Source organism: Elephantulus edwardii, unplaced genomic scaffold, assembly GCF_000299155.1.
Source record: "Elephantulus edwardii isolate Elephantulus edwardi_28Jun2011 unplaced genomic scaffold, EleEdw1.0 scaffold00121, whole genome shotgun sequence".
NCBI classification, from domain to species: Eukaryota; Metazoa; Chordata; class Mammalia; order Macroscelidea; family Macroscelididae; genus Elephantulus; species Elephantulus edwardii.
The window spans coordinates 2999559-3019651 of record NW_006399871.1 but is presented as its reverse complement, the minus strand read 5'-3'; the positions used below and the strand labels follow the sequence as shown (position 1 = coordinate 3019651).

General features: G+C 38.0%; 1 protein-coding gene across 1 annotated transcript in view; it reads right to left on the bottom strand.

Moving 5' to 3' along the window:
• The window catches only part of SMARCC1 (SWI/SNF related, matrix associated, actin dependent regulator of chromatin, subfamily c, member 1), a 131872-nt gene that overhangs the window by 106899 nt on the left and 4880 nt on the right, over positions 1 to 20093 (bottom strand). The window contains exons 2-4 of the mRNA XM_006892948.1: positions 11207 to 11292; positions 5258 to 5339; positions 2947 to 3039 (exon numbers count right to left, since the gene is read on the bottom strand). Of these exons, the coding sequence (XP_006893010.1) occupies positions 2947 to 3039; positions 5258 to 5339; positions 11207 to 11280 (249 nt within the window). The 5' untranslated portion in view covers positions 11281 to 11292. The remainder of the gene's footprint in view (positions 1 to 2946; positions 3040 to 5257; positions 5340 to 11206; positions 11293 to 20093) is intronic.

Here is a 20093-nt window from a genome sequence, read left to right as displayed (position 1 = left end):
AAAAAAAAAAAGTTATGCCGCTTCATGTTATCCCATGATACACTCTCTTCACTGCTCATGGTCTTTTTTCCCTGATTATTCCTGGAACAGATTACTACTGATGGATTTGTTCTCCATCTCATTAACTGAGTCGTAGTCTTCATTTTGCTTCTATCTTTCCAATGTGTTATCTAGTTGTGAAATTTTAGTCTGGATAGTCTGAATTTCAATTTGCTATTTATATGACTTCTAGTATTTCATTTATTTTTATCTGTTTGGACTTGTATCATGGTGGGGTTTTCAGTGGGATTCTTTTAAAATTCTTGGGTTTTCTGTTTTGTTTTGTTTTCTTTTGTGATCTTCTTAATCTATTGAAGACAGTGAACTATTATTCTTTCTAATTTCTAATTAGGAAATCTCAAAAGCATTTCTTTATCTGAGTTTCTGGTCCAATGTTTCACATTTCTGTTCCATCTTGTCCTAGTTTTTGACTGGTTTATAATTAACTTCTCTCTTCAAGACACTGTGGTATTGTCTTTGTATTATTTTGTTCTGGCATGTCTGACATAGCTTATGTTACTTCACTTACTAGTTTGGTTATTTTTCTCTTTCACATTCTGTCTTCTGGTGGGTGTGATGAAGTATCATTATGTATATGCAAGTTCTCTTTTTTGTGTAGCCCCATTGAGGACAGAGCAAACTACTATTTGTTGCAGTCTTTTGTAAATTAGGTGGAACAGTAGCTGTTCTTAAGTCCTGTGTGAAGTAGCAGGAGGTATTTATGTGACTGGATAATTTGCTGTCAATTATCACCTAGATACAGCCATAGTCTCTAATTCCCAAAATACGTAGACAGCATTTTTTTTTAATTTTTATTATTTGTGTGTACTGTCAAATCACATCTGACTGGTACAGGAGGGGATTGTCCCTCCTTCCCCGACAGAGCATCTGGAGGATTTGAACCGTGAACCTCTGGGATTACAGTGCAGCTTCTTGCCACTAGGCCACCAGAGCTCCCCTAGACAGCATTTTAGAAAAATGATCATGCTGTGCTGTTTATGGATGTTTTCCATTCTCTCCTTATTTCATGTTTTCATTCTGTTTCTTTCTTTAATTATAGCAAGTATTTTTTATCTTTTCTTTTTAAAATTCAAGATTCCAGAATTATCATCTGTATCTGTTTCTTAATGTAAAAGAGTCTAAATCAATGACGTCTGTGTAGTCTATCATCTTACTCAGAATGAGAAAATTATCATTTTTGTGCTTTCATGTCTTCTGTATAATGGAATGATAAATATTTACTTCAGAGAAATTTTGTTAAAATGGTATTAGTAGATACAATGAAGCAAAAACAGATACACTGTAAACAGTCCATCAATGTTGAGTTATTATTGCATTTAAAATGCTTTACACAAAAGCCTTGAACTTAATATTCAACAATGGTAACAGATAAATCTACGGATTTTATAAATTGGGGTTTCTATTAAAACCAATCAAATCCTTATATCCCTTTGGAGGATATTCCTAGAAAACAATAAATAATAGGGCGGTAAAATATTCAGCACAAACTATGGAAATATAAACTCTTATCAGTATGATTTGGCAGTAAGATAAAGAGTATTTTCAGCCCTAAATCAAGGACTAACAAATTAATGTGTTCCATTTCTGAACTTTAACACTACAGATGTAATTGAACCAGAGTAAATAGATACTTCAATACTAAGCAGTCAGCTCAACAAAGGAAAAAAGTTTCCATTTTTCTTTAAAAGTTCTGCTGGAGGAGGAAATGGGGGGACGTTCTGCCAAATTCTAACAAAAGCGATAGTGAACTATGATTGTTGGACCTGTCTTTCTCTTTGGTAAGAATGTTATAGATATGACGAAAACTCTAACTCAAATCTCCGACTGAGAACAATAGTGGAAACATTCACTTTAAAAGCTTGCAAAAAAAGAAAGCTTTTAAAATACTTTACTAAATGCTAAAACCGTAATTCAACTAGCAATCTCTCCGGTAATAAAAAAGACAAACACATTTTATGAAGTTTCTCAATGAGTCCCAAGGATTGCTATAATTTTATTGCTTACACAATAGTGTTTCACTAAAGTATCTTCCACCCAGGCTTCCTCAACCTATTACTCACATCACCAGCTTAGTTCCAGTTTCACTACCTAATCACAAAGCTACACTCAGTAAATACTCAAAAGTGTCTGTTTAGGAATGAAATCAAAGACCAAGGATATCTAAAAGACCAAACTGTTATATGTAGGCCAAGACAAATACAGCTTATGGGAAAAATGAAATGAAGCCCTACATAAATGGGAGAAAGGTATTATGCATGCCAAGACAAAGTTAGCTAATGGGGAAAACAAAAGAAAACCATATATATATATAACATATAAATGGAAGAAAAGGCAGCAGGTTTATTCAATTAATAGTTAATCTTCTGCCATCAACAATCTGTCAGCCATTTTTACTCTATTTGATTTTGCAATACTTTAGTTCTGTCATACAAATAATCTGGTCTCCTGAAGTTTAGGAGTCTCTGGGTGGTGCAAATGGTCTCATGTGTCTGTGTGTTAGTGTGGAGACATCAGATGCATCTTGGATACAGAGATCTACTTTCGAGAAAACAGCCATTAAGAATACTATGTGGGCAAAGATCTACTCTAACACACAAGGGGTCCACCAGGAGTCAGAACCAATTTGATGAAGATGGGTTTTGGGGGAATTCCCCCTTAGCTCTATGTAGATGCATTTCATAAAACTACCATGATTTCAAATAAATGGCATTACTTTAAGACAATGAGACTGCACTATCTCGCCTAAGAACTGAAATCAAATAGAAAAAATTCTCAAAGCGAGAAAACGTCTTTTAATGCAGCTATATTCAGAAATAAATTATGATGCTTGAGATTTATCACAGGCTGAATAGGATGCATTATTTCTGAAGTGACTGTGTCTATTACCTGATGTCGTTTGATGATATCTTTCAATTTGTTAGCCAACTTCAGATCAATATCTGGAATGAGGTAGATGTTGGGTCTGGATAGACAATTACTCTGAGGAAGGAAAAACAGACTTTGAGATTTTCTTGGTCTTGAAATAATGTCGTATCATTTATACACTGCTCTAATGGTAATACTGTCATACTTCCTAAAATGGAAAGTTGTATTTTGGATTAAGATGCATCTAACACAAAATGTTGTGAATAAATGACCTAAATAAAATGAAAATTAGTGTTGGCTATTTCCACATTAATCCTTCATATCAAGTTCTGTTAAATTCATAGCTTAATGTAGTATTTTTAGCTACATCTTTTATTTGAACATCTTTTCTCTGGAAGTTTGAGACATCATACCATATATGCAATAGAAAATAAAGACTAGATTATACTTATTTTCTCTCTCCTAATCTTACAATTACCTATAATTAAAACATGTAACACAATAAAGCCCAAATCATTCCTGGGAGATGAGGGGGAAGAATCAATAAACAAACAAAAATCAACCATTTTTGTCATGTTATCAGGAGGGAGCAGTGGCTGTGGAAGGATATTACATTTGGAAATAAGGGAGGGGTCAAGGAAAGAGAGGACAACTCAACGAGATAAAGACAGAGTGACTGCGACAACGGGCTGAAGTACTGCAGAGACTGTAAAGATGGCGCAGGAGCTCGTTCTGTTTACACAGGCGGTTGTGATGGGATGACACCAACTCACAAATGAATGCTCTACAACCTTCCTGGTGAGTAGTGACTGGTGTCCTAAAAGCTTGTGAGTGAGAGGGAAAAAAAAGCTTGTCACTGGCCATCTACAGGGCAGCTCCTGGCCTCTGTCTGGGACATAGAAGAGTGAAGATTATCAAAGAGACATAAAAACAATTATGCAAATGGACTAATGGACCACATGAGCCTCACTCCCCATGAACTTAAGACCTGAATAAAAATACAGGCCCAACTGCTCTGAAAGGCATTAGAGTACATTCTGATTAGTGTGGAAGAAAAATGTGAAACAAAACTCAAAAACAAGAGAGATCAGACTTACTGGTCTAATACTATCTGGTGGAATTCACACAACTATGGGGCTACTTAACTTTCCAGTCTGGAAGTGAACTCATACCTGAGGCTCAATTTTCAGTCAAACAATAGGTCTCTAAGGCAAACACTACCACTAGGGAGATAAAAAAAAATCCTTAGAACAATCAACACTTAAAAACAAAAGGGGAAAACAAACAAACAAACAAAACACAAACAAACCAAAAACACCACAACAACAAAACAAAAGGGTGGGACTTGATGAAAAGCAAAGTTCAGTAGGCAGGAAGGGTTGGGAAAAAAGGTGGAACAGAATGAGATATACTGAAAGGAAGAGAAGTAAGTGTTGTTACCTGTAAGGTTTATAATCACTGGCATGAAACAAACTGTTGAATGGAAAAGGAATCTGCTCTGTAAACCTTCACATGATTCACAATAAAAACTTTAAATAAAAAAAAAAATCATCCAATGTTTTGCTCTAGCTAATATTCCACAGAACAAATTCATTACAGGAGGTAAGTTAATGATAACATTTAGCTAATTTTTTTTTTTACATTTAGCTAAATTTTTGACAGCTGTATACCTCCCCCTCATAATTTGATGCTCAACAAAAATTTCCAAACAATAAAAAAAACAAAGAATCACAGCAAAAACAAACAAAAATATTATGTGTTTTCTCCTCTAGGTTATAATCTAGCTCTGAGATCTAGACACACACACACACAAAAAAAACCATCCCTCAAACAACATGACACCCAGAAGACAGGAAAAGGGGATGAAAGAAATAAGAAAACATGAGTAGGAAGTGCTGTTGCACTGAGAAGAATGCAACCAACATCCCAGAACAAAATGTGTGAACTGTTAAACAGAAATATATTTGCTTTATAAACTGTCACCCAAACTATAACGAAGCTCAAAAGAAAGGATGGGGAAATGACATTTATAGAATAAAACTGAAAAATTCCAAAGAAAAAAGCTGCATAAGCAAGTGACAAGCAGAAGATTATATTAAGCGAGACTGAAATATTAACGTTAAAAAAGAAAAATATAGTATTGTTTTATTAGAAGATCAATATTCTTAAAATACCAAGACCAACCACATTTCTAAAGCTCTAGTCCCAAATATGCCATAAAAAGACTATCTGAAATTTTATTTTCTGTAATCTTTTGGCAATTTTACACATTGAATATTAAAACTAGAAGCCATGTTAAAATTATATTTTTAAATCTAGTTTTCTAAGTTACCTGCACCAATGTTTTTTCAATGTTCATAAACATTTCAACATTTCGGTCCATTCTTGATGGATTCTGTAGGTCAAACCTCCGCCTACAAGAGATAAAATGAGCTCATTTGTCTTGCACCTTAAATAGAATTGAAAATTTGGTTTTAGTATAAGCACCAAATGAATCAGGAAGATTTGGAAATTAAAATAGCACCCACCAACACATGAGTGTTCCCCCAGTCATGTAAGAAGGCTTTCACAGAAGTTATTCAAATCCACCTCAGTCAAAATGAGACACCAAACTCCTCAAGTGTCCAGATTCCTCAGCTCTAAAATGTTTCATCTTGTTATTATGTGCCTTCAAGTTGCTCGCGACTCACAGCAACCCTATGTACAACAGCCCTAAATCCCTCTATGCCTTGCCAATCTCACTGTCTCTGACACGTCCATCCCCATTACCCAAGTGACAGAGTCAATCCATCTAATCAAGAGTCTTCATTACACATGCTTAAAACTGAGGCTGAAGCGGCACTGCAATCCCAGAGGTATGTGGTTCAAATCCACCAGCTGCACTGCTGGAGAAGGAGGAGCAATCTCTTCCTGTACCAGTCAGATTCAATTTGACGGTACACACACAAAAAAATCATAAAAAAAAAAAAACAAAACCAAACACAACTGAGGCTGAGCCCTCAAATATGGAAACACAAAGGAAGAGGAAAAAATGTAAGCAGACACTAGTGTTTGGAACGTGGAATGTGAGAAGCATAATGTAGGAAAATTGGACCTTGTTAAAAAAGAAATGGAACGTACTACGTACTAGCAAAATGAGATAAGACTGGAATGAGACATTTTTAATCAGATGATCTTATGATATACTACTGTCAGAGATGAAAAGGTGAGGAAAAATGGGGCTGCTTAAATGCCTAAAAAAGTAATTTCTAGAGGGGAGCTCTGGTGGCCTAGTGGCAAGAAGCTGCACTGCAATCCCAGAGGAACACGGTTCGAATCCACCAGACGCTCTGCTGGAGAAGGAGGCGCAATATCCTCCCGTACCAGTCAGATCTGATTTGACGGTACACACACACAAAATTTAAAAAAAAAAGCAATTTCTAGATCCATCTTGAAATACAATGTTGTGAGTGACAGGATAAGATCCATACACATCATGGACAGCTAGGAGAACAAAAAGGTTCGCCCTAAAGAGGGTGAAACCAGGCTGCTCCATGGAGGCAAGGATTCTGATACTTCATCTAACATACTCTGGGCATGTTGCAAGGAGGAACCAGTCCTTGGAAAGGGATGTCATGTCATGCCTGGGAGAACAGAGAGACAGCATAAGAGAGGAAGACCCTTGACTGTGGTAATGGGGATAGGTGTGTCAGAGACAATACGGTTGGCAAACGATAGAGCAGGATTCAGAGCTACTGTTCAGAGCTCACAGTGTTACTGAGTCACAAGTGACTCAAAAGCTCATAACAAAGCTCATTTGCTTAAAACACTTAGTGTTCGCTCAAAGGAAAGCCAGTTGAGCATTTACTGCTGCCAGAAATATAATATGCATATATTCTATTCTATTCTAGTCTAGTCTATATAACATGCATTTATTTAAATAGGTTTCTTTTTAAAAAAATCTTGACTACACTAACAGTCAAGACTAAATTATCCCTTAATATGACAATCTGTAAATGCTGTGAGTATTCCAAATGAACAAGTATTAATTATTAAGAATTAACACATAAATGATGTCGGTGATTAGACAAATGTCCTTCCACAAAAAAGCCCAAGGAGAGTACGGAGAAAGCTACTTTCTTGGGGTTGCATAATACAGGATATGACAGCGACCTAAATATAATGAGTGGCTACCATGAATTATATTAACAAAGTAAGTTTTCAGAATTGTGGAGGAAACAATGAAGTATGCTGTGCTTTTTAATGTAAGTGCTAATATAAAAACACAGAGCATTTTTAACTCCTGTGACAAAGGAGTGGAATAACCTTGAGAAAGCATGTGACTGGCAAAACAGAACAGGCGGCATCTGCCGTAACCATATGAATCGCAGGTCACCCCTGCCACATCACCAAGTAAACAGCAGGACCATTAGTTCAAGAACTGATCAAATATGGCTCCTCTCATGAGCCTTTCGGAGCTAAAAGAAGCTGCAGCTGATGATTACTCCTGAGCAACCTCTTGGTGCTCACTTCTCCATGCTGCAACACACATCTGCCTACAATAAGTGTGACCACAACAAACTGGGAGTAATAAACAGGGCCGTTCGTGCCTACTTAAATTCCAAAACTGGGCCATTAAGACACAAGTGTCAAATATTCATTTCATCATGTTAAACTGGAAGGAAAAAAAATTAACACTAAAAATTCATGCCTTTTAATGACTGCTTGTTATTTTTACCTATTATCAAGATGGGTCCTGACTCACGGCAGCCCTATGTGCCAAGGAATGAAATGCCTGATGTTATAAAATTCCCTTTACCAGGTGTGGATCCAACATATGGGATCCTTAAAGTTTCCAATGGCTGGTTTTTAGAACTAGAATGCCAGGCCTTTCTACCTAGCTTTAGTCTAGAAGCTCTGCTGAAATCTGTTCAGCACTATAATAACATACAGGCCTCCAATGATAGATGGGTGTTACCTGTGCTTGAAGTGTACTGACCAGGAACTGAACCAAAATCTTACATTTGAAAGTTAAAAATCCAAGGTAAGGAAAAAAAAATCCAAGGTAAGTGTAAATATTTCTTAAGAAGAGAAAAAATATCTAACATTTCTCTGGCAACCATCTGTCCAATGATTCTTAGACATGAGTACAGTGCCTTTAGATATTAAATATCATGGAAGATTGATTTAACAATTCTTGAGGTTCTTTCAACAACTAACTGGTATTTCTGACAAGCTTCTAACATCTTAATCCCTTACTATGTATTTCCCTAATATCATACTCCTTTTCACACATCTATCTCATGCACAGCACAGATAGTAAGGATGGTGCAGAATGGCTTAAGATTCGAATCTGTTGTTCGCAGGATTGCTACTGATCACAGTTGACTTGGCGGCACCGAACATCATCATTTCATCTAATGGGGATCCCATACATGCAGAACAGAACTATGCAGGGTGTTTTTCTCTGTGTTTTATCATCTTCTTTTTCTTCTTCTTAAATTTTTATATTGGTTTGCTTACAAAGTTCATAAACATTTCCACAGGGTTTCCCCAGGCTTTTGGCACTCTACAGGAGAAAAATGGGCCATCTCCTCCCATGTGACTTACAGACTTGGAAAGCCAATGGAGGGTGGCTATGAACTGGTTATGACTCTACTGCCTTGAGAACCTCTGAGAAGTATGTCTTCCAAGGCACCTCCATAGGGGTTCAAAGCAACAATCTTTCAGGTAACAGCTGATTACATAACTATTTGCATGTAGAAATGTCTTAATAGCAACCCCAATCAACTGCTCTCTAGAGTCATTCTTACGATTCTCTGTGATTTAATGCAGATGGTTACCTTGTTTCACATGGTACTGATAAGAGATTAATACACGATTCATCACTTAATTTATTATTCAAAAAGAAACTGTTTAATAATTCAGATGCTGTGCCTAAAATAATGTGAAAGCAGTCATTAGCCAGATAAAAACAGGTAGATTTAACTGTAAATGAAGATAAAAGCTAAATGAGTCTACTCAAAAAGAGAAGAAATCAAGAATATTTATTGTGACTTTATTATAAATACACATGGCGGTTGTGGGACTGTCATAACGCAACAGCTTTGTTTCAATTATTGATGAGTAAAGTATCACTTTAGGAAAAGTACACCAACTAATAAACGATAAAAACAAGAAAAATATTCTTTCACAGTAAGAAATTACCTATGTATCACTAAAGATCTATTTTATCTATATTCAAAATGTATATTCTATACATTACAAAAGCTGAATATCTTCACATTTGATAGTTGTATCAATTTACTACAACAAATTTAGGAGTCCAAGATAAACAATATCCTAGGAGAGCATCAGCAAACCAAAATGTGGACAATTCTGTTAAGAGGAATGGAGTTTTTAAAAATTAAAATTTGTAAAAAGAAACAGGTAAAGAAAATTACATAATTTTTTTGATTGTGCCTTAAAAGTCTTAGCTACCAAATGCAATGTATGAACCTCATTTTTATATTGACTCAAAATATGAATAAAAATCATTCTTAAGATAATAAAGAAAATGTAAACACCGGGAATTTGATAGCACTATAGAATTTGTTTTCTTAGTTGTGATAATACTACTATAGTTATTTTTTTTTCTCCCCAAAACTCTACTCTTAGGAACAGGTAATAAAATAGTTAGGAAATTATAGAGACTTGAGCATGGATGTTATCATGAGGCAAGAAGCTCATGGAGTTCATCCAGTACCCAGCATTGTTAATGAAGTGTCATTAAGTAGACTTGAAAGATTTAATCATTACCTGAGCTCATCCTTCAGCTCACCCCTTTCCTGCACAGTTGTTACTGTTACGTGCTTTCAAGTCACCTGCAACTAAAAGCGACCCTATGTACACAACAGCTCTGAAGCCCTGTCCTGAGCAGTCTGATTCTGACACCTCTACCCACTAGTTACTGCTATCAATCCATCTCATCTGGGGTCTTCCCCTCCTGCGCTGTCCCTCCATACTTCCGAGCATGATGGCCTTCTCCAAGGATTGGTCCCTCCTGCCCACATGCCCAAAGTATGTGAGATGGAGCTTCAAAATCCTAGCCTTCAAGGAGAAATTCCAAGGTTTTCTTGGAGGTCCATGTTATGTTCAAGACTTCTCCAGCACCATAACTCAAAGGTATTCATTCCTCTTCTGTCATCCTTGTCACTGTCCAGCTGTCTGATGCAGAGCTGTGTGGATCAGGTGCACCTTAGTCTCTAGACTGAAATCGTTGCCTCTCAGTACTCTGGAAAGGTTCCTAACAGCAGCATATTTACCTAATGCAATTTGTCTCCTGCCCACTAAGGCTCATACCAGTAGCAGGCCTTTGTGGCATGACTAGTCCCTATTCAAGATTCAATCATTAGCATAAACACTCAAGTAGGAGCAAAAACCTGGACAACAAAAGACTTTCTTTTCCTAGGGAACTTTAGGTAAATTTACTCCTGAGCAAGCTATTGGCACAAATCAACTACTGGCTATAAGGTTTAAGGTTCCAATCCATCCAGAAGCACCTCAGAAGACAATCCTACTTTCAAAGGGTCACAGTTTTAAAAATCACATGGAGAACAGGTCTCCTCTGCACATTGGGTCACCATAAACTGGAACGAACTTGAGTGAAGCAAACATCAAAGGTAACAATAAATCACAGTCTTGTATATAAAATATATACTATATACAATGTCACAATATCATATAGTCAAAGTGCTGTTGGTACAAACAGTTAAGGAGTTAGCTAAGGTGGTGAGCAGAAGGAAAGCTGACAATTCATACAAAACAAGCAGTTCTACCCTTGGCATAATGTGGCACTGAGTCATTTTAACAATTACATCATGTAAATGTCTAATTCTTCAGAAACACACTTTTCCACATACAGATGAACATACTTCTGTTTTCTATAAACACAGCTACATGAGACAATAAGATCTTAAAAAAAAAAACCCAAAAACCCAAATCTACTGCCACTGGTTTCAAAGGCAGTCAATCTTTATGACTGATTCCTAGCCTCGGCTTTCTCCTCAAAGAGCAAAGAGGAAATTTGAATCCCCAACCTTTGTTAGCAGCCCAACATCTGCCACACTCTGCCACCAGAGTTCCGGTATGAGAAATAGCCTGCCTAATAAATGCAAGAGTTCTTTTGATTTTTTTTTTCAATACAAAGTAATGAGGTCCCCCAATGTTACATATTAATGTGCTAACAGAATTCTTACATAAAACAAAAAAAAAACAGAATTTAACATCAAACAATGTAAAAATCACAAACAAAAAAACTTACCACCCTTGCTCATTTTTATACTTGTAAGCAGCCCCAAGAATGTGACACAGGGTGCCTCCAGCTTTGAAATCCATGAAGCATTTTGCCTAAAAATTATACAGATTACATATGAGAAAAAGATTCTAACATGAAATTTAAACTCTTGAGTTTTGGAAACACAAAAAAGACAACAGATACTAACTTAGTAACTTTCTTAATTAAATCTTTTCTGGAAGAAATAAGTTAAAAAGACCTTGTTCTAGAAATGGACTACATATAGTTCCTTTTAAATTCCTCAATATTATTATTATTTTTTTTAAATGAAAGTTTACAGAGACTTTGGTTTTCCCTTTATTCATTGTTGTACACTTTCCTCCCTGCCCAACCCTCACCCCCAGCTCGCTTTTCTTTCTGAAAAGTAAAAAAAAAATTAAAAAAATAAAAAAATTCTTTCATGGTTATACAATCCCCCTGCCCCCGAGTCCACTCCACTATGTAGCTTTCATTCTGGATGCTTGTCATGACAATAATACCTAATCATATATTCCTCCTAAACAGTTCTCTCCATCATCTATTTCCATGTAGTATACGTTATTTAACCCCTTTTCGTTTTCCCCCAACCCTGATGTCAGTCTCGCTTTACAACAGTGGCACTGTGAGCCCTGATGGCCTAGTGGTGAGAACCTGCACTGCAATCCCAGAGGTATGAGATTCGAATCCACCAGATGCTCTGCTGGAGGAGGGGCTATCTTCTCCTGTCAGATCAGATTTGACAGTACACACACAAAAAAATAGTAACACCCCCCCCCAAAAAAACTCAACAGTGGGACTATGCAGTATTTATCCTTTTGACTGATATTTCACGCAGCATAATGTCCTCCAGCATCACCCATTTTGCACAGTATTTCATGAGTTCCTTGTATGCAGCATAGTATTCCATTGGAAGTATTCCCAGCTTCTCTATTCATTCGTTTGCTGATGGGCACTTGGGTTGTTTCCAACTCCTTGCTATTGTGAACAAAGCTGCAATAAACATGGGTGTGCAAATATCTGCTGAGTGGCAGTTATGATTTCTTTAGGGTACATTCCCAGTAGTGGAATTGCTGGGTCAGATAGTATTTCTATTTCCACCTTTTTGAGAAAGTAACATACTGTCTTCTATGAACACCATCAAAACGGCATCATTCACAGCATTAAAATAACTGGTTTTCAGTTAATCTGTACTGCAAATTCCTTGAGGAAAGGAACAGTGTTTTATGCAAATTTGTTAACAGCAGTACTCAGTAGAATGCTAGCAATGAAGTTCTTCATAAAAACTATAATAAAAAAATAAATAAAAATTAAAAAAACTATAATCACCAAAAGAACAAAATGGGAGTACCATTACTGACCACTTAGTTTGAGACTGCAGAGATCCAGTGCAGAAATGGGAGGGGAAAGTAGAATAAAGCTCAAAATCATAAAAAAGACCAGACCTACTGGTCTGACAGAGGCTACTTCATTGCCTCCAAGTAGGAACCTACTCCTGTGAGTTTTCAGAAGTGTAAAACCACAAGGGAGAAGACTGTCCATTTTTCTCCCTGGGAGTCACTGGTAGACTCAAATCACCAGAGGCATGACCTCTGGGTTACAGTGTACTGCTATGTACTGTATTAAGGACCAAGCCACCAGCTTCCTCTTGCCAAGGAAACTAATTCCAGTAATAAAATACTATAAAGGAATCCTTAAAGATGTGACAATTTTAATGGAATAGATGTCAGTAAGCTGTACACCTGAAAAAAGAGTAGCTGGAAAATGCTCTGAAAGATACACTAACTACAACAACAAAAAGAGTAGTTTACTGAAGCTGCTTAAATACAATTAAACACCTTGTGGGATTCAATTTGTTGGCCTACAGGTTCGGATCTTGAGCTGAGGGAATAACCGAGCTAACTGGCTTAATTTATGCCTGTCTTCTCATTCAGGGGGCCAATGAGTTATGTTAATGAGGGGGGAAAAGTGGAGAATGGTTGCGCATCCTGCAGAATGTAATCAACTTCACTAACTTGTACGTATTACAGAAACCACTGCATAGTTGCCATGTCCTGCTGTGTATATTCTCAACTATATCAACACAATGTAAAACTGAAGGTGAAAGACAGTTTTTATTAAGGATGATAGAAAGACTTGAAAAAATAAAGGTGATGGCTATAATACGTAAAAAAACACAATTAATGCCACAGGACTGAACATATGGAGAATTTTTAAATGGCAAATGTCAACATACCAAAAGCCACTGCCACTGAGTAAAATTCCAACTCAGAGAGACCCTGCAGAACAAAGCAGAAGTGCCTCAAAGGGTTTGTGAGGCCTCTTTACAGAGAGCTACTGTAAAGAGGGTTGCTATGAGTCACAGGCAACTCAATGATATGTAACAACAAACCTTTATAGACACAAACTGGCACATCTTTCGCCCAGAGAGAAGCTAACAGGTTTAAACCACCAATGTTTCAATTAACAAACAAGGATTTAACCACTGTCACCATCAGGTGTTTTGTTACAGAGTTAAGAGTTTTAATTTGAATATGTAGCAAGTCAAAGAGTACCTGGACACTGTATGAATAAATTTAAATAAAGAGTATGAGAGTAGCATAAACAATTAAGTGCTTAACTACTATGCAGGAAGATCGAAGTTTAAACCCTCCCAGAAGTGCTTCAGGAAACAGACATTTCAAAAGCAAACAATCTTTGAAATCCTGTCCAGTACAATTCTACCATGACACACATGGGGTCATGATCAACTCAATGACAAGTAACAGCAGCAGCTACACAAATTGACTGAAATGGAAAGGAGTATGAAGGAGCAGCAGCTGCCAGGGAATAAGATAAGAGGGCAGGAGGACATTAAAATGCCTACAGGTAACACTTTTACAGATAATGAAACTATTTACTACCTTGAAGTTACCATATCATTTTAATTATGTAACATTTTACTCTACATCAATTCTACATCAGCAAACATAAAAGAAAAGAATTTTCCTTTTGGGTTCAATTCACATTGCTTCTCTATGTAATTCATTATAAGTCTTATGAAACACTACATATTTTTCTAAAGCTTTGGAATATTTCAATTCTTATCAAGCATACCTGTAAAAATGGTAACACATGTGATTCCCCTCTAACTTCAAGGGTGGAGAATGAGGGTGTCACTGCCAACATTTATCAGCCCAAGCCTGATTCCTGCAAGGCAGGTCATACAAAACTCCTCTCTCCAAACTTTTCACCAAATTTGACACCAGTCAGAACAGTGAGAGGAAGACCCGGAAGACGCTTGATGAGATGGATTGATTCAGTGACTGGGATAAGGGGGTAGGTGTGTCAGAGACAGTGAGACTGGCACAGAATAGGGCAGGGTTTAGGGCTGTTGTACACAAGGTCACAATGAGTCACAGGCGACTGACAACACATAACAACAACAATGACCACACAGAAATCATGACTACTACCCATGATTACATAATTTTTAGGGAAGTAACAAGATGTAATTCGGGGCCAGTAACAACTTGGAAGTTAACAGCTTCTTAGTTCCTGTCACTGGGTCCTTGCTTTTGACCTGTACCTTGTTTTGTTCACGTGTTACAAAGCTCTTTAGCTCTGTCACTAAGTACCTGGAGGCACCTCACCCCACACGAATGGCTCCTGTGCCTTTTCACTCTGTGAGCTGTTGAGCCCAGCACAGGCAGCCACCATACTCTGTGGGCTGGAAAGCACACCTCATAACTTCACACTGCACTCGTTTTTGTTTTTTCTTCTTCTTTAGCGTGATCTGAGTAAAAGTCTACAAAACAAACTGGTTTCCTACTCATTTATACCCATTCTGCTTTATAATTTCATTATAACACTTAAAATGTAACTATACTCTTCACTCTTCCCACTTCTGCTCATTTCCATTCCTGCTTCTCCTCTATTTCATGCTACTTTCTGAGCTTTACTGGGAGCAGATGCTGCCTTCTGATCTTATACGGCTGCTGACCGACTGAGTCAGTGCCTCTCTAGTGGTAGAATTCACCTCCTTAGTTTTTCTATTGTTTGGCTGACTCAAACGTGACCCACAAGACTAAGTTTTGTCTCAGATTTGAAGGGTGACTAACGGTGACCAGTATTGGAGGAAATATGGCCTTTTTTATGCTTTTGCGTGTTGTTCCCTATTTTCTGCCTTTCTTCGCAGGATCCACTGTGATTCCTTTTAGAATCGTAGCCAGACACCAAGCAGCTCTTCTGGCCTCAGAGTCACAGGTTCATGTTGGTCACTAGCCCTTCAGACTGTTTCTGTACCCAAACCAAATCCACTGGTGTCAGGACCACTCCAGCTCACAGCAACACCCCACTGGATTTCTGAGGCTATGAATCTTGATGTCTTTGCTTTCTTTTCTCATTATCTGTTCCAGACAGAGAGAGACCAGTAACTGCACCTTACAAGGCTGCTGGAGACATGGCAGCTACTAATAAAAGCAGTCTCTCTAGATTTTGTTATGCCAATTAACCTCATGTCCCACTAGATGATGATCAAGATGCTGGAACCAGCAAATCAGGCATTGTGTTCAGAACTGAGAATTTCTATCCAGGCCATGTTGTTGCTGTTGTTAAGTGCCGTAGAGCCGTCGACAACCCATAGCAACCCTATGAACGAAAATCTTGAACACAAAATTTTCATTTTTTTCTCCAAGTTCATAGATTTAATTTTTTTTGGGGGGGGGAGTGGATGCCACTCCTGCTTCCAATTTATTTGGGAGATCCACAAAAAGCAGGCCTGGGGGCCATCCAGGCCATAGTCTTCACAATTACTTGCTATGTGTCAGAAAGTTGGACAGTGACTAGGAATGACAGAAAGAGAATTGATGCCTTTGAGCTGTGGTGATGGAGATGAATAATGAACAAAACATTGATTGCCAGAACGACAAACAGGTTCATTCTAGAGAGGGTGAAACCAGGCTGCTCCTTAGAGGTTAAGGAGGCTTCATTTGACACACTCTGAGCATGTTGCAAGGAGAGACCAGTCTTTGGAGAAGAACGTCATTCTTGGAAGGACAGAGCAAAAAAAGAAGACCCTCAGGGAGATGGATTGATTCAGTCACTGAGATAGTAAAGGTAGGTGTGTCGGAGACAGTAAGGTTGGCACAGGATAGAGCAGGGTTCAGGGCTGCTATACATAGGGTCACTATGAGTTGCCAAGAGGCTCGACAGCACATAACAACAAATAAACAAAATTGCTTTGTCCACTGTTGGTTCTGCTAAAGACCTGAATCTATTTACAGGACACACCAATGTGAGTAAAGAAACAACACAAATCAAACCTAGGTACAGTCTTGCGTGTAATCCTTTCCACCTGTTCTTCTTGCCTGTCTACACATCTGCTTGTATATTAGTGTTAAATGGGTCTCCTGGCTCTGCTGCCGCCATTTCTCTGCTGTGTGTTGCTTTGGTGTTAGAGCTTTCTCTGTACACTGGGTCTAGAAGGTTCTGTAAGTACAGGGATACCGGGGACGGAAGAGGTGCTCCACTTGTGGCTCTTCTGGTGGGTAAGAAACCCCTCCAACCTCTGGGACTGACTCCTCTCAAGTTGAGCAGGGTGGCAAAGCTGACAGATCTCCTAAAATTGTCTAATGTTCTTGCTGTTTCACAACCAACCACTGTATCCACATTGTTTCATTCAATCCTCTTTCGCCCCCACTTAATTCTTTTAGAGGAGTAATAAGATTCTGGCTAGAAAGGTTGTATAAAACCACATTGCTGCATTTTGATGTCCAAAAACATTTGAAAGAGTAGTACATAATATTTCACTTTGACTGTGAGGGAGTCAGTCTAAATAGAACTCACATTATAACTGTTTATTCTTCTACCAGAACACACTTAAGTAGCTGACATTTCATTAAAACATTCTGTCTCACTTAATCTACTTGTGTCTTACAGCATTACATACTGTATCAGTCACTTTCAATAGGGAAAATTTTGAACACTATTCTGAGAAGTACATCTGGTTCCACTGGCACCGAGCCACAACTTATTTTTAATTAAGGCGTATGCCTAGAAATATTCTTGCCTAAACTTTAAAATCTACAACAAACGCATGATTTAGTTCCCAGGAGTTAAATATACTCAAAATAAAAAATCCATGCCAGACAGTCAATGCCAACATAAGCAGATCCAGGAAAGCTGTGCTGAGTGCTGGCTCCACTGCACCACAACCACCAACGGAGAGGTGAGAATGAGAAACCAGGGAAAGAGATACAAACAGACTGTGTAAAGGACAATGACCTACACAGAGTAAGAGATGAGACAAGCAGCCAAAGCAGAGTGACACCTTGTTTGATCTCAGCTGGGAAGACTTATACTGAGGGATTCAAACTTCCACCACTCTGAGCATGTCCTCAAATACCAGAAAAGTATTCATTTTAGAATCATAAATTTTAAAGAGCAGGCAAATTCATACGTATAGAAGCGACAGATAGTAAGAATTAACCATATACACATGTACAGAAAACGAAAATAATAAACTATGGCAAAATACCATCAATTAAGGACTAAATGAGTGCAAAATAAAAGTTCTCTGTACTATTGAGTTTTTTTTATTTAGAAAAGTTTTAAAGTAATGAGCTAATTACTATAAAACTTCAATTAGTCACAGTTAAAAAAATAAAATATACTGGCTATACAGAAAAGTAGTTCCCATTAGTAAATAAACCTTAATTATAAAGAAGTCATGGCTTAGTACCAGCGGTACCAAAAGTACATATAACTGTAATATATCTTAAAGTTTATTTCTAAATTATATGTACATACTGTGATACAATGAGTTGACTATCAATTGGCTTTCTTAAGGTCCACTGCTTTGACTTTCACCACAAGGCTGGGTCAGGCTATGTTAACAAGGTAAATAAACAGTACCTTTTGGGTGGGACCGTTCAAACACAGTGTACAAATGATAGGTTTCATCAATCTTGCCATACTAGGCTTAAACATAGGACGTTTAGAGACAGAAGGCAGCAATCGTGCTACCAAGATAAGAGTCAGAAAATCAAGTGTCCACCTGGACCAGAGATTCCTGCGCACCTCAGTCGGGTTCTATACGAGAGCAGCAGCAGCAGTGGAGGACCAGACAATAGGAAAGATCTGATCTGGAGCTGCTAACCTATGGATTCAGAACTGGGTGCCTTTGCTCAAACTTGCTGGACAATTTCGAATACAGTGATCACACTTCCTAAATGACAGAACTAAGAGGTCTCCATGGGAGCCCTGGCGACCTAGTGAAAAGAAGCTGCACTGCAATCCCAAAGGTATGTGTTTCAAATCTACCAGCAGCTCCATAGGAGGAGAATGAGCAAGTTCTACCCATACGATTTACTGCCTCTAAAAATGTGCTGGAGAGTTGATTCCAATTGACTGCAGAGAACAACAAGGACTTTGTGACACTAACCTAAAGTCGTGATGCTGAAAGTCAAAGGGCTTGTGAGCATACTTTAGAAATTCTTTTCACTGCATCCTGTTTCCCACTTGAATTATAATCTCTTAACATCCCAAATAAAGCCCATAATGATGAGCACAGTTAATGTGGGTTCTGTGTACCCACCACAATGGATCAGCCAAGCAAACAGCAAAGCAGTGAGAGCCCTTGACGTACCCTTAGTGTTAGAAGCCACAGAAACAGATTTGGAATTGTGGAGGCCTGTATGATCCCAGAGAACCAGGTTTGTGTTGTCAATGACTTGTGGATGGGAGCTATTCCCCAGGAGCGGAGTTAGAGAGGGTCAGAAATGGCTGCCCATACACTATTTACTTTTTATTACATCATATGATGTAATATATATGAATCATACACAGATATGTTGCTGTCACTGCTGTCATGTGTTGTCAAGTTGGTTCTGACTCAGAGAGACCCTACATACAACAGACTAAAATCCTGCCCAATCCTGGCTATTTTCACAATCTCTCCTATGCATGGGCCCACTGCTGGAGTCACTGTGTCAGTCCATCTCTTTGAGGGTCTTCTTTTTTTTTAGTTCTGAACTAAATAAACACAATCAAGTCTTCCAAGCATGAGTTTATTACACATAGGCATATTCTGGAATGTCAAAGATCAGTATTAAATAAAGATCCTGAACAGATAGAATCAAGATTTTTCTCTACTAAACTAAACATTAAGCGTTACATGACCAAGTACCACTGCTAAACATCCTCTCCAAGAATCACCTTAATCAAGAAAGGGGAGGGGGAAAGGAGAATCCAATTCTCTATGGAATGTCAGCTCTCAGGAGCCAGGGAGGCTAGATAAAACTCCCAAAACTACTGCTGAGACAGCCAACCTTTTTTTCCTTTTCTTTTCTTTCTTTCATTGTTATACAGTGTCGTCCATCCCACCCCCATCCCAGTCCACTTTACTATGCAGCTCTTATTCTGAACTCTTGTCATGCAAATAATATCTAATCATATATTCCTTCCATACAGTTCTCTCCCTTGTCTGTTTCAAAGTTGAGTACATTATTTATCCCCTCTTTTCTTAGTTTCCCTCAAACCCCCATGCTAATCTTGTTTTTTAACAGTGGCACTATGCTGTATTTGTCTTTTTGTGACAGAGATATTTCACTCAGAATAATGTCCTCCATGGTCACCCACTTTGTAGAGTTATTTCATGAGTTCTTTGTTTTTCAGTGCTGCATAATATTCCACTGTGTAATATACCACAGCTTCTCGATCCATTTGTTTATTGATGGGCACTTGGGTTGTTTCCAATTCTTTGCTACTGTGAAAAAAAGAGCAATAAACATGGGTGTGAACCCATCAACAAACGAATGGCTAGAGAAGCTGTGGTATATTCGCACAATGGAATACTATGCTGCATTAAAAAACAAGGAACTCATGCAATATTATTCAA